This window comes from Coregonus clupeaformis, chromosome 15 (genome assembly GCF_020615455.1).
Source record: "Coregonus clupeaformis isolate EN_2021a chromosome 15, ASM2061545v1, whole genome shotgun sequence".
Taxonomy (NCBI): Eukaryota; Metazoa; Chordata; class Actinopteri; order Salmoniformes; family Salmonidae; genus Coregonus; species Coregonus clupeaformis.
The window spans coordinates 2,733,236-2,751,610 of record NC_059206.1 but is presented as its reverse complement, the minus strand read 5'-3'; the positions used below and the strand labels follow the sequence as shown (position 1 = coordinate 2,751,610).

General features: G+C 41.3%; 2 protein-coding genes and 1 pseudogene across 3 annotated transcripts in view; 2 read left to right on the top strand and 1 right to left on the bottom strand.

The window, feature by feature from the left end:
• Nucleotides 1-144: 144 nt before the first annotated feature.
• haus1 (HAUS augmin-like complex, subunit 1) lies at nucleotides 145-2,439 on the bottom strand. The gene is made up of 9 exons (XM_041897744.2): nucleotides 2,281-2,439; nucleotides 1,973-2,147; nucleotides 1,529-1,664; nucleotides 1,276-1,410; nucleotides 1,048-1,171; nucleotides 721-786; nucleotides 554-625; nucleotides 411-458; nucleotides 145-313 (listed from the first exon to the last, which is right to left on the bottom strand). The coding sequence occupies exons 1-9, from the start codon at nucleotides 2,299-2,301 to the stop codon at nucleotides 236-238; spliced, it is 855 nt and encodes a 284-aa protein (XP_041753678.1). The 5' UTR covers nucleotides 2,302-2,439; the 3' UTR covers nucleotides 145-235.
• Nucleotides 2,440-3,756: 1,317 nt separating this feature from the next.
• Nucleotides 3,757-7,210, top strand: LOC121583126 (annotated as a pseudogene).
• A 928-nt stretch (nucleotides 7,211-8,138) lies between these two features.
• LOC121582140 (transitional endoplasmic reticulum ATPase) overlaps nucleotides 8,139-18,375 on the top strand; it is a 28,204-nt gene continuing 17,967 nt past the window's right edge. The window contains exons 1-8 of one of the 2 annotated variants that reach the window (XM_041897745.2): nucleotides 8,139-8,299; nucleotides 12,715-12,826; nucleotides 13,030-13,202; nucleotides 13,321-13,463; nucleotides 15,521-15,651; nucleotides 15,920-16,051; nucleotides 16,241-16,343; nucleotides 16,605-16,738. In XM_041897745.2, the coding sequence (XP_041753679.1) occupies nucleotides 8,283-8,299; nucleotides 12,715-12,826; nucleotides 13,030-13,202; nucleotides 13,321-13,463; nucleotides 15,521-15,651; nucleotides 15,920-16,051; nucleotides 16,241-16,343; nucleotides 16,605-16,738 (945 nt within the window). In that variant the 5' untranslated portion in view covers nucleotides 8,139-8,282. The remainder of the gene's footprint in view (nucleotides 8,300-12,714; nucleotides 12,827-13,029; nucleotides 13,203-13,320; nucleotides 13,464-15,520; nucleotides 15,652-15,919; nucleotides 16,052-16,240; nucleotides 16,344-16,604; nucleotides 16,739-18,375) is intronic. The other variant, XM_041897746.2, reaches the window with a different exon arrangement.

Here is an 18,375-nt window from a genome sequence, read left to right as displayed (position 1 = left end):
CCGACCACATTTTCGGATCAAGCATAAATTGTCTTTCAATCACAAATGGTGAGTCCTCTTCCTCACCTATGATCTCGTAAGACAGATAAGTTCCCTGTTTAGTTTTAACACATTCTGAAATAAATATAGCCCAAGCAGCCCATGACAAGTTGGATGAAAAACATATTACGATTTCCATTGACATTTATTATCATTACATATACTTTCTACAATTACAATCCCCAAAATTCATGTGTCATTTTAAAGGCCGCCCTTTAGGCATGGAGGAATTCATGAAGTCCACCTTCATCTCCAGTTGAGCATCAACTGCAGCCTTAAACAAGGAGAAAACAGTTCAATTCAAATATAATTGTGACAATGTACAGTAACATCACAATATTCCTGTTGTATTGTAGAATGGCAAAACTCACCAATTCTCGCTTTGCCTCTTCAATTTTCACTTGAGCAAGAGATGGACTCTAGGGAACAATGATTTCATTAAGCAGAGCATATCACCAAAAGAAAAAGGAAAATTTAAATGACCGTTTCAAAAAATAAAAAAACATTTCTTAACTGGGCTCAAATCTCTGTAGGGTTCTAGTTTCTTTGACAAAGGTAGAATTTCTTGTTTCAATGTGGAAACTTGCTGCAGAGGGAAGAACAGAAACTCATTGCAATACATTTCACAGCAAAGGAGAACAGCAAACACTTCCATCTTAAAAAATCATAACATGAGGATACCTCACAGAGCTCCATGAGAGCTTGGTGGGAGATTCGATTCTCCATGTGTCTGGATGCCAGCTGGTCCTGAGGGTGAGAATGAAAATGCATTGCTTATGACAAAAGCCAAATGGATAACATAAATGCATTTCTACCAGTCAAAAAGCCCTAACCACCTAACCATGTTTCCAAGGTTGACTTTTGACTTCTCAGCTCAATAAATCAAAAGCTACCCTAATCCAACATAACAAAACCAGAAGCGAACCAGAAAGGATTTCTTGACCTTTTAAGAAAATGGAGTAAACAACATAAACAGCACATAAGATGACAGAAGTCAAAGGCACTAACCTCTGCCTTCTTGTTTCGGTATGAGAGGTCTTTGGATTTTGCTTTGACAAAGTCCATATTCAGTAGTCTTTCTTCTGCTTTGGCACTCTCCACCTCTTGAGCTTTCATTGTTTTCTTGATGTCCCTGTAATCAGATGATTATGTAAATGAATGAACTCTAGAGCTTTACAGATGTGAGCATTTCAAATAATGCAACATTTCAGGTTCATGACTGTGTGATCCTCTTACTCTTGTAAGGTTTTCCGTAGAACAAGAACGGCCCCAAGTTTATTTCTGAGGGCATTGAGCTCCCTATCAAGTCTCCTGTCCGTCTTCTCAGATTCCAGAAGCTCATTGGTCAGGTTATTCACCGCAGGCACAAAGCTAAACAAACAGCATGGATGTAAGATTATTTTCTTGCAAGTTTATCATGAGAATCCATTTTGTATGGCTTTCTGTGTGTACTTCTTTAGATAGGCAGCATTGTACATCAGTGCATTACCTGCTCAGAGATGTGTCTCGGACACCAAGTACCTTAGCGTTGGCCATCAATGCTGACAGGTAATCTGATGCAGGTTTTGACAAGCTTCCAGAGGATAAGCCCACTCCTTGTAAAACAACATCCTGGAGATGAACACCTAGAAAGATAGTTTAAATCAAAGATACAACATTGTGCAAAAAAAGAAAGAAGACCCTTTGCACAGCAGTGTGTTTAGACATGTCAGCCAGAGTGGGGCTTTTTTTTTTTTTTGTCATTTAGCAGACGCTCTTATCCAGAGCGACTTACAGGAGCAATTAGGGTTAAGTGCCTTGCTCAAGGGCACATCAACATATTTTTCACCTAGTCTTGAAGTTGAACCAGTGACACATAATATGCCCCATGTGTCTCAATCATTCAAGGAACCGCTTAAGCTAAATTTAACAGTACATACAATGTTCACTTTACCATCAGCCTGATACTCAGAGGTTTTCTGTTTTTGATCCTCAATGAGCAGGGAAGTCTCATTGCATCGAACTTCACTTGCTTCTGCGAACTGGTACAGTATGTCGAGTGTCCGTGTGTTAACTTCATATTCTGGAATAGTTTGATCTCCAAAGACCGTGCTGAGCCACTTGCTCACCTGAAAAGTAGAAACAAACATCAAGTTTACAGCTAGCTTGTTAGCATAGATTTACAGCCTTGAGAGATGGTTTAAAAAAAACAGAAATTAAACAAAATAAGAGCACAAATAAAATCTTTGCTATTAACACTACCTTCTTGTTCTTTTCACACATATCAACGGGCAACCCAGACAAACAATACAGTAAATGCCTGACTCTTGGCTGAGAGTGGCTTTCTGAAAGTAATCGGGATGCTGACCGTGACCCGAAACGTTTCCCGCGCCCCCTTCATTCTACAGCTTCCGGTTTGAGAGACGAATTTGATTGGATGTTTGAAATAGACCAGCCAATGAGAAAAACTCTTTATTTAAAACGGAAGTAGGGTTTGTTCTGCCCAATAGTGTTCAGATAGATTATTGACATAAACAAGATTGTATCCGACTTTATGATGACAATGTCAATATCCAATAATCTAATCTAATAATAAACGCAGTTGATAACATTAACGAAAAAAATGATTTCATATGATTTTGCAAGTATTTCCGGTTCACGGTATCCTTTCTCACCCTGTCCTCCATCTTCTTAACGCGATTTAACCAGTACGTGGAGTTGGACAAATCCGCGTAGAAACATCAATAACTATGCTGTCAGTTCGCGTTGCCGCGGCCCTTGTCCGCCGGGCTGGATTTGTAAGCTTTTTGTGTTATGCTGTTGTCTGAGTTGTGTTATTATACTTTTTTTAAGTTATTGCCGCGTTCATGTCTTAGTCGGAAACTAGGACACTCGGAAATTTCAGATTTACTAATCGGTTGTAGTTATACACGTGCTGCGTTCAACGAATCAGTAAGGGTTAGTGCTATCCGGGATCCTACCCTAAACCCTAACCCTTAAAAAAAAATTGAACTTCAATGGGGTAGGGACGTCCCAATGATCCCGGATTGCATGGACAAATGAACAAGTCGGACATTTCCGAGTTTCCTAGTTCCGACTAGCATGTGAACGCGTCATCAATATGTGCTCGAATATTGGGAAATGATAAGTCCGTGCATACAGACGGCCATCTTGCACTGTTGATACAAGCTAGTTCTCCCTAACGTTAGTTAAATAAAATGGTAAAAGTCCATACCGGTAGTTGTATTTACAGTTATGACACATTGATCACACAACTATATCAATCAACTAGTCAAGCGACTGTATGGATGTAATTCAGTATGAAGATCTATGCCGCGTTCAAAACAACGGAACGCGGAAATCTCCGACTTTAGTATGTTCAAGAAAACTGGGAGGGGGGTGTAAACGAGCTCTGACTGGAAAAATCGTTTTGAACGGTCATCCAACTCGAAATTCCAAGTCGGAAACTCGGGCATTTTTGTAGAGCTCCACTTTCGGACCTTAAAATCGCTGACGTCATGTCCCCCCCCGAGTTCCCAGTTTTCTTGAAAGCACCAAAAAAGTGTGTTATCTACGATGACCAGATCAAAATGACAGTAGATCACCCAACGGCGTTACACTCTAGTCAATGTTGTAATGTTATGTATCTTGTCAGCCAAGTTGCACAACTTCTGTTTCTTTGTTATACACGCTCAGTGCATTTTATTGATTGTTTGCCAATTAGTGATACCTATCAACATGGCAACTCATCCACTGACAGTTAGTTGACAGTGAGAAGAAGCAAGAGGAATAGGAGGCAAAGTTTAAATGGCAGGGTAATTTTAAACTTGTATGTAGAAATGTCTGTCATTACTATACTCAAAATATGGTGAAGATTTGAGGATAACTATTTTGCATGGAAAGGATTTCAACTGTAACATGATCTCAACCACTGTCCTTGCAGGTCTCCAAAAATGTTTCTGCCGCTGCATGTGTAGGAGCCAGGCACCTGCACACCACAAAGCCATGGATGGCCAAGACGGGTCAGATCTCTTGAATTATACATGTTGCCAAAGTTTGTAGTAGCAATGTCCCTTGAGAAAGTGGATTGTACTAAGACATTTTCAATAGCTTGGGGGTAGGGACAACTGTCATGGTCTTGAGCAATAATAACAGTTGGGACTATAATGTTAAACAATTTAATGTTACTTTTCACAATGCAAATTGTTTAGCAAACATCCATCTGTAATAATAGGCCTTTTAATCTGTTACATTCACTGATAAAATGTACTCCAAATCTGACTGCGAAGATATTTAATGTTTAAAAAAATCTGCGATTTGGTGGTCCCCGGAAAGGAAAAGGTACCGCTGGCCTAGATAACTGATAGTGAGGGGTGTAAAGTAATATTTTCTTTGCTACTGCTTCTTTGTAGGGTCCCCTTGGGTCCAGAATCCGTAGGCGTGTGGGTCTGAAGGCCCCTGGCATCATCCCCTGTATCGCTGTTTGAGAGCCCATATAGACTGGCATCAAGGCCGTGGACAGCCTGGTGCCCATTGGCCGTGGTCAGCGCGAGCTGATCATCGGTGACAGGCAGACTGGGTAAGACCATAGCCCTACAGGTGTGAATATTGTAGTGTATGGCAAGGCTTGGTATTCAATGCCTAGACCACGTGAACTTGAGTTGTAGTGGCTAATGCCTGGGGAAATTGGAGGGAAAAATTGAAGTCATGTCAGTCTGATCCACTTACGTCACATCTCTTCTCATTCCTAAACCAGCAGTTAATCTTGTTATTGAGGACAATGGTCAAGTAAAGGCCTGTTAATCAGCTCCTTGTATTTTTCATGGTAGACGTGTCAGATGTCGACTTATATGGTCATACGTGTGTAGTGGATGCGGAAATTACCTGTAGCAAATTGGCTGGAGTACATCGGTGAACTCACACCTTCCCTGAGATCTAAAGGCAAGTGTCGCTCACAGTGACAGACTAGTCACTTGCTTTGTTGGCTAAGACGGTTGGCTTTGAGTTGCGTGTGTTGTGCAGAAGGTTGCTAGTTCATTGCCCGCTTGGAGCAGAACAGAATGCACTGCTCTTACACATGCATGTTTTGTCATTCACTTGAGTTTTTATAAATGATACAATCTTCTTTCCAATGTCTTTCCTTCGTAGGAAAACCGCCATTGCCATCGACACCATCATGAACCAGAAGCGCTTCAACGACGGCACCGACGAGAAGAAGAAGCTGTACTGCATCTACGTCGCCATTGGTCAGAAGAGATCCACCGTGGCCCAGCTGGTGAAGAGGCTGACTGACGCAGAAGCCATGAAGTACACCTTCGTGGTGTCCGCCACAGCCTCCAACGCTGCTCCCCTGCAGTACCTGGCCCCTTACTCTGGCTGCTCTATGGGAGAGTTCTTTAGAGACAACGGCATGCACGCCCTCATCATCTACGACGATTTGTCCAAGCAGGTCAGTTCAAGCGATGGGGCTCTGAGGTCGATATCTGATTAAGGTTGATCTTAAATAACATCCTATTCCTCAGTTTATACACTACTTTCACCAGCCCTATACGGCTCTGACAATGCACTAAAACACTATATGGGGTATAGGGTGGCACTTGTTATTCTATGCTCAACCTTGATGTGATGCTAACCTTGCTTCCCACCTCTGTCACAGGCTGTGGCCTACCGTCAGATGTCCCTTCTGCTGCGTCGTCCCCCCGGTCGTGAGGCCTACCACGGCGATGTGTTCTACCTCCATTCTCGTTTGCTTGAGAGCAGCCAAGATGAAAAAAAAACTTTGCTACCTCACCGCCCTGCCCGTCATTGAGACACAGGCCGGTGATGTTTCTACCTACATTCCAACCAACGTCATCTCCATCACAGACGGACAGGTGTGCTAAAATATGGTTTTCATAATTAATCAGGAGCTGAAAATATAAGTGTAATGATCTGATTTAAATGGAGCTACCTCAAACCTATCCTTGCATTTATTCCTGATTTGTCATTTTTGGTAATGGCACTTGTCAACTTAGGATTGATTGATTGTTAGGTGTTTAACCTATTGAAAAACTGAACCCATGACTCAACTCATGCATTTGTCTCTCTCAGATCTTCTTGGAGACTGAGTTGTTCTACAAAGGTATTCGACCAGCCATCAACGTCGGTCTGTCTGTGTCACGTGTCGGCTCTGCCACCCAGACCAAAGCCATGAAGCAGGTGGGCCACTAATTAATTTACCCAGTATTTATCATTTGGATCTAGGCGCCTGCGTTAGAAACCCACACAAAAGGGAATAGTGTCCCACTTGTGATTGATCCTGTTTTCTCCCTGGTAAGGTGGCTGGTACCATGAAGCTGGAGCTGGCCCAGTACCGTGAGGTGGCTGCCTTCGCCCAGTTTGGTTCTGACTTGGACGCTGCCATCCGGCAGCTGCTGCTGAACCGTGGTGTTCGCCTTACCGAGCTCCTCAAGCAGGGGCAGTACTGTGAGTATCTCCTAGGATGCGTTGTTCTGGTCACATTTGTATGATTTTAATCAACTGAAATGTTGATTGTGTGCACTGTCCCTGTTAAATAAATTGCTTGAGTAGATGAGACTGAGTTCTGTATTTCCAGCGGGTCGTCCTTAGTAAAGTTTGCTCTATTCACTGCTGTGCTTTATTTATTCCCCTGCCTGTGTGACTGACTGCATCCTTTTTGACCTGCAGGCCCCATGGCCATTGAGGAGCAGGTTACAGTAATCTATGCTGGTGTGAGGGGACACATGGACAAAATGGACCCAACCAAGATCACAAAGTTCGAAGGCTTTCCTTCAACATGTTCTCAGCCAGCACCAGGACCTCCTAACACAAATTAGGTCAACCAAAACAACTACCACCACATTTTTGCCAGCTTTCGCTTTATGTTCAGCATTGTTATTGGACTCCTTTTGTACGTTATCATACCATGGCATGAACATATTTTAACCCCTTTTGTTTCCCCTTGCAGAGCCGATGGCCAAATCTCAGAAACCGCAGATGCCCAGCTTAAACAGATTGTCTTGACCTTCCTGGCAAGCTTTGAGTAGTGTCTTATTTTTGGTCAACTGTTTTGTCAATGTTTGCATAGTGCGGATGTTAAACTTGTTTAAAAAATCTGAAAATAAAGTGCCACTTGACATATATTAATGTACAGATGTCTCCTAACAGAGAATAAAGTTTTTCTACTCCAGGACCCATGGCCCTTTTTATTTTACACTGCGCCTCCAGAAGAACATTTTGGCCACTTACCATGTCCAAAGTGACTTACAATCAGTGCATTCAACTTGGAAAGGTGATGAAGAGTAGCCTGGCTGACGTGACCCACGTGACTACACAGAGCTGGTGTCAGCCAGACTAGATGGAGAGGGTCACATACCAAGATCATCCAGTAAACACTTTTTCAAATGAGTTGAGCACAAATTAAGTGTTCACTTTTTACTGCAGAAGGCATATTTCACTGACTCACTTTTTCCAGGTGTTTTGAAGTAATGATAAGAGCAAGTAATTATAAAATACATTAATAGAAGTGAGTCTCAAAATTATCCTCAGACCCCATATTTAGTTGGCCTACTCACTGTAAGGCCCTCAAAAGCATTTATTTTTTATTTTTTTAACCTTTGGCCAGAAAAAAAACTTTCCCAGATATCAATGATGGATAGTCATAAGTGTTTTTAATAAGAATCTGTCACGGTTATGCTTCACAATCATAAAGAATTATCAACAAAGTAACTACGAAGTTTCATCTGCATTTGGAACCACCTCACCCATGGCATAATAGCAAGACGCTGACTGTGCTGCAGGTTTCTGACATGAAATCTGAAGGAGTGAATTTATGACTGGGTAACAGTTCCACAGACATGCTGCCTACAGGTTCACATTGTTAATGACAACAGTGCATTTCGACAGCTCTTTTTTAAAAATAACATGGGACTGTTAATTTGTAAAGTAATAGCAAAAATGGTTTTAACTCATGTTTCCCCTTTTATTCATTCTGTGGCAATAGTACATAGACACGTTTTGTCATGGGGAAAAACCAAATTGAAACATAAGGCCAATGGTAGATTGTTACTAGGTAGAAAATGACAAAGGAACGTTTTATTCAGATTGGGTCATTGACATGCAGGATCTGCTCCTCTGTCAACCGCAGCGCCGATCAGAGTTAACTGTTGGTGTTACACTCACTTGAGAGAAAAATACACACGAGAAGAGGTAACAAACTATAAAGAAATCAGGTTTCATTCGTTGAACATACCAAGCGGAGCACCATGGCTTCAGGAGGAGAGTAAGTTGGCTATAACTTTACCTAGAGAGAATCCGGTAACCAATAAATAACGTTCGCTTTGTTAGCTGGCTAAAGTTAGCTAGCTTTCGGTTTCTAGCACATAACTAGCTACTAACGTTACCTTTTAGCTAATATCGGTGTGTGTTTTCTATGGATGTAGCTAGGCATATAACTAGTAAACAGAACAGAGACTACATGCAAATAATACGGTTCCACAGAGTTATCTGGCCGCAAGATTATATCAGTGCCGGTTAGCAAGCTAACTTTAGCTAGCCATGTCAAAGATAACAGCCAGCCAGCCATCTACCAAACTGTTAGCTAGCAGCTTAGCTAGTTAACGTTAGATGCGTGGCTAGCTGACAGCGACATGAATGGGAAGACTTTGTGTTTGTCATGTTCTGCTAACATTTGCTAAGTGACGTTTATGTATCTAGCTAACTTGACAGTGAATGAAGTACAATTAGCTAGTCAACTAGCTACCTAAATTAGCAAATTCGAGCTAATGACTGTCCACTAGTTCTCGCAGTATTTCTTGCTGTGTCATGTGGGGGCCTGCACAACACTATTAGCTAGCTACAGATGCACAGCTGAATCTGATGTAAGCTTTTAACAAAACATTAGCATTTTATACAGTAAGCACCAGTGATTCTCCCTTTTTCCCGAACCTAACTAGGTTCGTTCAAGAGTAAATAAACATTATGTAGCTAGCTATATGTTACCTAATAGCTACTACTACTCTCCTCTCCCGTAGGATATTGTTGAGTTTATATTTGTCTTTAAGGAGGCAATTGATTTAGGGGTCCTGCCTATTTCTATGACACAAGGCCTCATTTCTGTAATCCCCAAACCAAACAAAGATCCTATGATGATAGAAAATTGGAGACGTTAATGAACAATGATGGAACGCTACTTTGCAGAAATACTTTAAAAAGGTCTTGACCAAATCAATGATGATACTCAGTCTGGTTTTATGAAGGGCATATGTATGTAATAATATCCGACTAGTATTGGACTTGATAGATTACAATGAGCACATTATGGAAGAGAGCATTATTTTATTTGTAGACTTTTACAAGGCTTTTGATACAGTTGAACGCTTGTCTTTTTGAGACTTCGATTTTTTTGGTTTTGGTCAATATTTTCAAAGTGTAATTAAGACACTTTATAATAAAAGTAACAGCTCTGTTAAATTATCCCATGGAACCTCGGATATTCGATATTAGACGCAGAATTAAACAAGGATGCCCAATTTCTCTTTTCTTATTTTTATTGGTCACAAGTTATGGCACTTCATATCAATAAGGATAGTTTTAGAGGTATTCAGATTCAAGATAAAGAGAAATGTTCACCATTTTTTTTTAAAGATCATAATGAAGTCAGGAAAGCTATGGAGTGTATTAATGCCTTCTCACGTGTATCTGGTTTATCTCTGAATTAGGAAATGTGAATTATTTGCGTTGAAAATATGAGACTAAACTCAATATGTAATATCCCTGTAAAAGATGTGATCACATATCTTGGTATTGAAGTTTGCAAAGATCAGAAAGAAAGGGCCAACTTACATTTTTCTCCTATTGTAGAGTAAATTGGAAAGAGATTTAACTCCTGGTTATTAAGAGATCTTTCTTTATCTGGGTGTGTACATTTGTCAATCTGAAGGTCTGTCCAGATTAGTTTATTCCTCCCTTGCCTTGGATGTTCCTCTGTCAGTAACTAAAATGGTTGATACTAAATTATTTAACTTAATATGGAGGAATAAAACTCATTATTTAAAAAAGGTGGTAATATGTAGCACCCAAAGTGAGGCAGGGTTGAATGCTCTGGACTTTAAAACCTCTAATATAATCTTTAAGATCAAATGGATACAAAACTATTTAAGAAATAAGGATTGCGTTTGGAATATAATTCCTAATTTAATATTCCAACAGATTGGTGGTCTAGAGTTCTTACTCAAATGCAACTTTGATGTGGGTAAGATCCCTAATAAGCTTGCAAACTTTCATAAACAAGTACTTCTAACTTGGAACCTTATGTACAAACAACTTTTTCCCACATAGATATACAATCTGGGATAATAAAGACATACAATACAAAAATAAGTCTTTGTTTTTCCAGAACTAGTTTGACAACAGCATTATCTGGGCTAAACAATTATTGAATAATGATGGACAACCATATGATTATCCAGAATTCATGAGAACACAATGTTACATTCACTCCTGAGGAGTTTCAAATAGTTATTAGAGCTGTCCCTAAAGGTGCTATTCTTCTTTTTAGGTGCAACTGCTGAGGATTTTGTAGCCTCAATTCAGCTAGAAGGAATTTACATTTTAAACTATAAATGTAATAACAAATACATTACCAGTCAAAACTCCTTCAAGACTGTTGGAAAAGCATTCCAGGTGAAGCTGGTTGAGAGAATGCCAAGAGTGTGCAAATTTGTCATCAAGGCAAAGGATGGCAACTTTGAAGATTCTCAAATATAAAATACATCTTGATTTGTTTAACACTTTTATGATTACTACATGATTCCATATGTGTTATTTCATAGTTTTGATGTCTTCACTATTATTCTACAATGTAGAAAATAGTAAAAAATAAAGAAACCCTGGAATGGGTAGGTGTGTCCAAACTTTTAACTGGTACTGCATATACAATGCCTTCGGAAAGTATTCAGACCCCTTGACCTTTTCCACATTTTGTTAAGTTACAGCCGTATTCTAAATGGATTAAATAGATAAAAATCCTCAGCAATCTACACACAATACCCCATATTGACAAAGCGAAAACAGGTTTTTAGAAATGTTTGCAAATCTATTAAAAATAAAAATAAACGTATTTACATAAGTATTCAGACCCTTTGCTATGAGACTCGAAATTGAGCTCAGGTGCATCCTGTTTCCATTGATCATCTTTGAGATGTTTCTACAACTTGATTGGAGTCCATCTGTGGTAAATTTAAATTGATTGGAAATTATTTGGAAAGGCACACACCTGTCTATATAAGGTCCAACAGTTGACAGTGCATGTCAGAGCAAAAACCAAGCCATGAGGTCGAAGGAATTGTCCATAGAGCTCCGAGACAGGATTGTGTCGATGCACAGTCGGGGGAGAAGGGCTTTGGTCAGGGAGGTGACCAAGAACCCGATGGTCACTCTGACAGAGCTCTACATTTTTACATTTTTTACATTTTAGTCATTTAGCAGACGCTCTTATCCAGAGCGACTTACAGAAGCAATTAGGGTTAAGTGCCTTGCTCAAGGGCACATCGACAGATTTTTCACCCAGTCGGCTCGGGGATTAGAACCAGCAACCTTTCGGTTACTGACACAACGCTCTTAACCACTAAGCCACCTGCCGCCCAGTTCTTCTGTGGAGATGGGAACCTTCCAGATGGACAACTATCTCTGCAGCACTCCACCAATCAGGCCTTTATGGTATAGTGGCCAGATGGAAGCCACTCCTCAGTAAAAGGTTTGCCAAAAGGCACCTAAAGACTGTCAGACCATGAGAAACAAGATTCTCTGGTCTGATGAAACCGAGATTGAACTCTTTGGCCTGAATGCCAAGTGTCATGTCTGGAGGAAACCTGGCACCATCCCTACGGTGAAGCATGGTGGTGACAGCATCATGCAGTGGGGATGTTTTTCAGCGGCAGGGACTGGGAGACTAGTCAGGATCGAGGGAAAGATGAACGAAGCAAAGTACAGAGAGATCCTTGATGAAAACCTGCTCCAGAGCAGGTTTTATTTTGATCCAAAGGATATGGACCCCGATTTAACTTTCATTGTTAATTTGTTTATTTTTCATGGAAGATTCTTTATCCATAAAATGAAGTGGGCGGAGAACAAACCCCTCTTCACATTGTTTTAAGATAGAATTGAAACATTATTTTGAAATTATCAGTAATTGTCAAAACAAAAAAGCAATACGTACCATAATACTATGACAAATTGAAAATGTATCTCGACATGTAATACCCCTGTCTGTTTATGTACTCTTGTTTTTGTATTTGTTTTATTTTTCATAAACATTAAAATAATATTCTCCTCTCCTGTTAACTCCGCTATCTAGCTAACAGTGTGGCAGATGACATTTCAAAATAGAATGGCTGCCCATTCTAGTAGTTAGTTTCACTACTGTATAATTAGAAACCGAAAGCAACTGGCCCATAGTTATTCAAAGTTTCTGTCTCTAGTCAGTAGGCACACTTTACTTTTCACCCAAAGAGACTACAGTTGATTTGATATGATAAGCTTGTCACATTACAATAAGGATTAAAGGAAACCCTTTTATCACTTAGCAAAACTTCCCAACAGTCAGCTAGCTTGTCAGTATGTACTCCCAGGTTTATTGATCATGTATGTAACATTGCCATCTGATTTATATTTAGCATCTCATTGATTTTCCCTCAGATCGAAAAATGATGATCTATCCACAGCGATTTTAAAGCAGAAGACCAGACCTAACCGGTTGGTTGTGGATGAATCTCTCAATGAGGACAACAGTGTGGTCTCTCTGTCTCAGGTGAGGCATTGGTGGGGTGAATGAATGTGGCTGGGACATTTTTAGTGAACCCCCAGTCTGCACTGAGTGATACATAGTTATTTCACCAGTAAATCACTCGTTCCAGTTGTGCGGGCTGTGTTTGACTGTTACATCTTCACTGTGGGAGGTTCTATATTAGATCAATAGGATTGTGTCTGACTGATTCCTCTGTCCCTCCCTAGGCCAAGATGGACGAGTTGCAGTTGTTCAGGGGAGACACAGTGCTGATGAAAGGAAAGAAGAGACGGGAGACAGTCTGCATTGTGCTCTCTGACGACACCTGCTCCGACGAGAAGGTCCGCATGAACAGAGTGGTCCGCAACAACCTGAGAGTCCGCCTGGGTGATGTCATCAGGTGAGAAGGAACTGTAGAACTTTGGCATCAATGCAGCGTCGTGTAAAACCAGACCTCTGCTCCTACTTCAATGTACAGTATAGCCCTGACATAATTCATTATTTTGGTGGTCCCACAGTATTCAGCCATGCCCAGATGTGAAGTACGGGAAGCGGATCCACGTTCTGCCCATCGATGACACTGTGGAGGGGATCACAGGGAACCTGTTTGAGGTCTACCTCAAGCCCTACTTCCTGGAGGCCTACAGGCCCATCAGGAAAGGTAACCGTGATCCAGAGCAGGGTTTCCCAAACTCGGTCCTGTGGCCCCCCCACCCTGCATGTTTTATTTTTTGCCCTAGCACTACACGGCTAATTCAAAAAATCAAAGCGTGATGATGAGTTGGTTATTTTAATCAGCTGTGTAGTGCTAGGGCAAAAACCAAAACGTACAACCAGGATGAATGTTTCCAACAATTGTTTACAGACAGATTATTTCACTTATAATTCACTGTATCACAATTCCAGTGGGTCAGAAGTTTACATACACTAAGTTGACTGTGCCTTTAAACAGCTTGGAAAATTCCAGAAAATGATGTCATGACTAGCATTGCCTTTAAATTGTTTAACTTGGGTCAAATGTTTCGGGTAGCCTTCCACAAGCTTCCCACAATAAGTTGGGTGAATTTTGGCCCATTCCACCTGACAGAGCTGGTGTAACTGAGTCAGGTTTGTAGGCCTCCTTGCTTGCACACGCTTTTTCAGTTCTGCCCACAACTTTTCTATAGGATTGAGGTCAGGGCTTTGTGATGGCCACTCCAATACCTTGACTTTGTTGTACTTAAGCCATTTTGCCACAACTTTGGAAGTATGCTTGGGGTCATTGTCCATTTGGAAGACCCATTTGCGACCATTTGCGAATGTTCTTTGAACATTTTACATTTTAGTCATTTAGCAGACGCTCTTATCCAGAGCGACTTACAGTTAGTGAGTGCATACATTATTTTATTTGTTTATACTGTCCCCCCGTGGGAATCGAACCCACAACCCTGGCGTTGCAAACGCCATGCTCTACCAACTGAGCTACATTACCTGCCGGCCATTCCCTCCCCTACCCTGGACGACGCTGGGCCAATTGTGCGCCGCCCCATGGGTCTCCCGGTCACGGCCGGCTACGACAGAGCTTGGATTCGAAGCAGGATCTCTAGTGGCACAGCTAGCACTGCAATGCAGTGCCTTAGACCACTGCGCCACTCGGGAGGTTATCTCAACATCTCAAGACATTAGTCAGGAAGTTAAAGCTTGGTCGCAAATGGGTCTTCCAAATGGACAATGACCCCAAGCATACTTCCAAAGTTGTGACAAAATGGCTTAAGGACAACAATGTCAAGGTATTGGAGTGGCCATCACAAAGCCCTGACCTCAATCCTATAGAACATTTGTGGGCAGAACTGAAAAGGCGTGTGCAAGCAAGGAGGCCTACAAACCTGACTCAGTTACACCAGCTCTGTCAGGAGGAATGGGCCAAAATTCACCCAACTTATTGTGGAAGGCTACCCGAAACGTTTGACCCAAGTTAAACAATTTGAAGGCAATGCTACTAAATACTAATTGAGTGTATGTAAACGTCTGACCCACTGGGAATGTGATGAAAGAAATAAAAGGATTAAATGTCAGGAATTGTGTAAAACTGAGTTTAAATGTATTTGGCTAAGGTGTATGTAAACTTCCGACTTCAACTGTATATGTTGGGGTCAATGGAGGGTGGATAAGAAGTAGGTGTATGGAAAGATACTGTGTGAGGAAGGGGGAGTGCAGAAAGTTTACATGTTAAAACATGGTATTGTTAAATCTCTTGATCCTATGGAGAGGGGCAAAGGGCAACAGTCTGGTTTCAGTCACTGATAAGGTAGGACAGACATGGATTAGGGAGGAGTGAGGAATTCAGGCCGAGCTCAGGTCAGATGAAGTGACAAGGAACAGTTCTATTACACACACCACTTAAGTTCCTGCTTAACAACAGAGATGTAATGGCTGTCTAGATGTGCAAGGAGTTGACTCCGCCCGATAGGAGGATATAAATACTTGTGCTGGTGGAAACATGTCTTTGTCTTTGCAGCTGTTTGACCCAGTGGGGAATAAATTTGTTTTGAGCTTTTCCTAGTCATCCGTTTTAGTTTTCACTCTGTTTGATTAGAACCTAACAGTGCATACTGAACAACCCAGGTTTACTGGCAAAGCCAGTGTGTCTCACAATATGATTATGAAAAACACCAAAAGGTCAAGCCAAGGTCAGAGAATTAGTAATGTGGGTCAATTCTAAATCTCTGTTGTTTGTAGGGGACATCTTCCTGGTGAGGGGAGGCATGCGAGCTGTGGAGTTCAAGGTAGTGGAGACGGACCCCAACCCCTATTGCATCGTGGCCCCAGACACAGTCATCCACTGTGAGGGGGAGCCCATCAAACGAGAGGTACGGCTTAATTCAGTACCAGCACTGCTGCAGTTTTCTATAGAGCAGCAAGTCTGCTCTATTTCTACAGCTTCAGTTGGATCTTGTGCATGAGAGCAGGTTAACATCAGAGCTGCTGTTTTCAGAGATGGGATTTTTCTTGATTATTCAGGAATTCCTGATTTTCTGATCGTAGAAAGCAATTTCTTACATTTGTATGCTATCTGTATCTGTAGCCTTTTGCCCTAGTTTCTAATGCTTTACCAACCACATCTCTTACTGTGTTCAGGATGAAGAGGAGTCTCTGAATGAGGTTGGCTATGATGACATTGGTGGTGTGAGGAAGCAGCTGGCCCAGATTAAGGAGATGGTGGAGCTGCCCCTGAGACACCCAGCACTGTTCAAGGCCATCGGCGTCAAGGTGAGCTAAATACAACTCTCATCCTTCACGTCAAACCTCATGTAGAAACTATTAGATAAATGCCTTAAACTGGTTTATTGTTTTAACCATACGTTTTGATTTGGTTGGATTTGTTTAAACAAGTGAATGAATTGCTGCTGTTTTACATGAAAATGTAATTCATTTTCATCACTTCTAATTTTAATTCAGCCTCCAAGGGGGATCCTGCTGTACGGACCCCCTGGAACAGGAAAGACTCTGATCGCCCGTGCTGTGGCAAATGAGACTGGAGCCTTCTTCTTCCTTATCAATGGTGAGAGCCTGAAGGACAATACCTTTTTAGTTATTTTTCATCAGCATTTTGTTAAATTCCATTTCAATTCAGTCAATGCATGAAGTGAATTGAAATTCCATTAAAAATACTTTTTTTTAGTTGGAATTTCAATGCAACTGACTGAATTGGAATTGATTGACTCTAACTCTGTTGTTCAGTGATGGTCAGAATTACACTTTCAGTGTGTTTGTTGTCAGGAAGTTGCCTAATAGTTTAACTCGCACCTACTAAATGTTTCAGGGCCTGAGATCATGAGTAAACTGGCCGGAGAGTCTGAGAGTAACCTGAGGAAGGCCTTCGAGGAGGCGGAGAAGAATGCCCCCGCCATCATCTTCATTGACGAACTGGATGCCATTGCACCAAAAAGAGAAAAGGTGGGTTCACATCTTCTGATACAGTTTCCTTCCCATCCAGTAGACCAATGTTCTTCAATCCTGTCCCAAGTCATGTTTGTTAGGGAGAAAGTTATGAAACTGAGTGAAACGGGAAGGTACTACCTGAATTCCAAAGTTTTGCTACAATTTGTCATACTGAGGCCCACATGGTGTGCAGGATTTTTTTCTAGCCAAGCGGAAACATACTTTTTTAGTTGAATCAGGTGTGGTAGCACAGGGCTAGAACAAAAGCCTGCACGCCCAGTTGAATGTCCGTGGTACTTATGCTAAAATGTTTGTCCTCTTCTACTGTGCCATTTACTTTATGTTCGTATTCTTTATTATTTCTTAATGTTGTTGTATTGTCGAGATGGAACCTGCAAGTAGTAGTGGAGAGGCGCATGTGCGTACCGATAGGATGCATGGGGTGTGAGTAGCTCCGTTTTGTACCGACAAAACTGGTTATATGCAGAAGCCAGACAACAATGTTGAAATTAAGCCTCTAAAATCGATAGATCAATATATCCTCAAGCAACTAGGAGAGAGTGAGAGGTCAGTTATGTACGACCCAATCAGTTGGTAAAGCGAACGCGGTGACACTAATTAAACAAGCCATGGCTTCCCCCCAGAGGAAAAGACCATTAGCAACTTGGAGATGCAAACGAGTAATGAACAGCTAAAGGATATCCAGGAAAACATAGCTAAAATGCTTCCAAAACAAACAAACTGCTACAATCTATTGTTAAAAAAGTAGATTAGCTCGAAAAGAAAGTAGTCATACAAGGCGTGTGTATAAATGAACAAGACAACACAATTAGCCTTCTGGAAACAAAGTTGCAAACTTTAGAAGATTAATTGGATCAGCAAGAAATCAGAATGAGACGAAACAACAGGTGAATATTGTCCTTAGCGGAAGACGAGGAAAAGGAAGATGTTTCCAGCTACGTGGTCAAATTGATATCAATGGAACTTGATGTGGATAGATCACCAGAGGATCTGGAACGATGCCATAGGATGGCGTGAAACAAAAGAACGCTAAATACCCTTGCATGGTAATCTTCAAGCTGTGGAACTATCAGACCAAAGTCAATATGCTGAAGGCACAGGGGGGAAAGGAGATCAAAATCCATGGCTAGTCCATTCGATTGATCCAGGACCTGTCTGCTAGGCTGAGGAAAAAACCGCAAGGATTACATTCCCATCAATCACTGGAAGAAATAGGAATCAAATCTCAACTACGCTTCCCGGCGGTGCTGTGGGTATGGAAGGGAATGCAAAGGATGGAATTCACAAGCGCTGATGAAGCCCTAAACAAGTTGCAAGAAACCTTTCCAGTTGAAGGAGAGACACCTGCCCTGAGGAGAGGAAGGAGCAGGAAAAAGTGATAAGCACACTAGACTACATACAATAACCTGGTCTTGGGCTGTAAGTTCATACAGTATTCTTTCCCCCTCCCCCTAATACCATACTCTACTTTCCCCAAGTAACTGTTCTTCTCTAGGAAGTAACGATAGAAGTAGCTGATGCCAATGGGTTACATGGACACCGAAAAGAAAATACAAAATGAAATATAGCATGTATGTCGTCAACTATTCTGTGGGTGGGTGGGTGTGTGTGTCTGTGTATATAAATGGGAG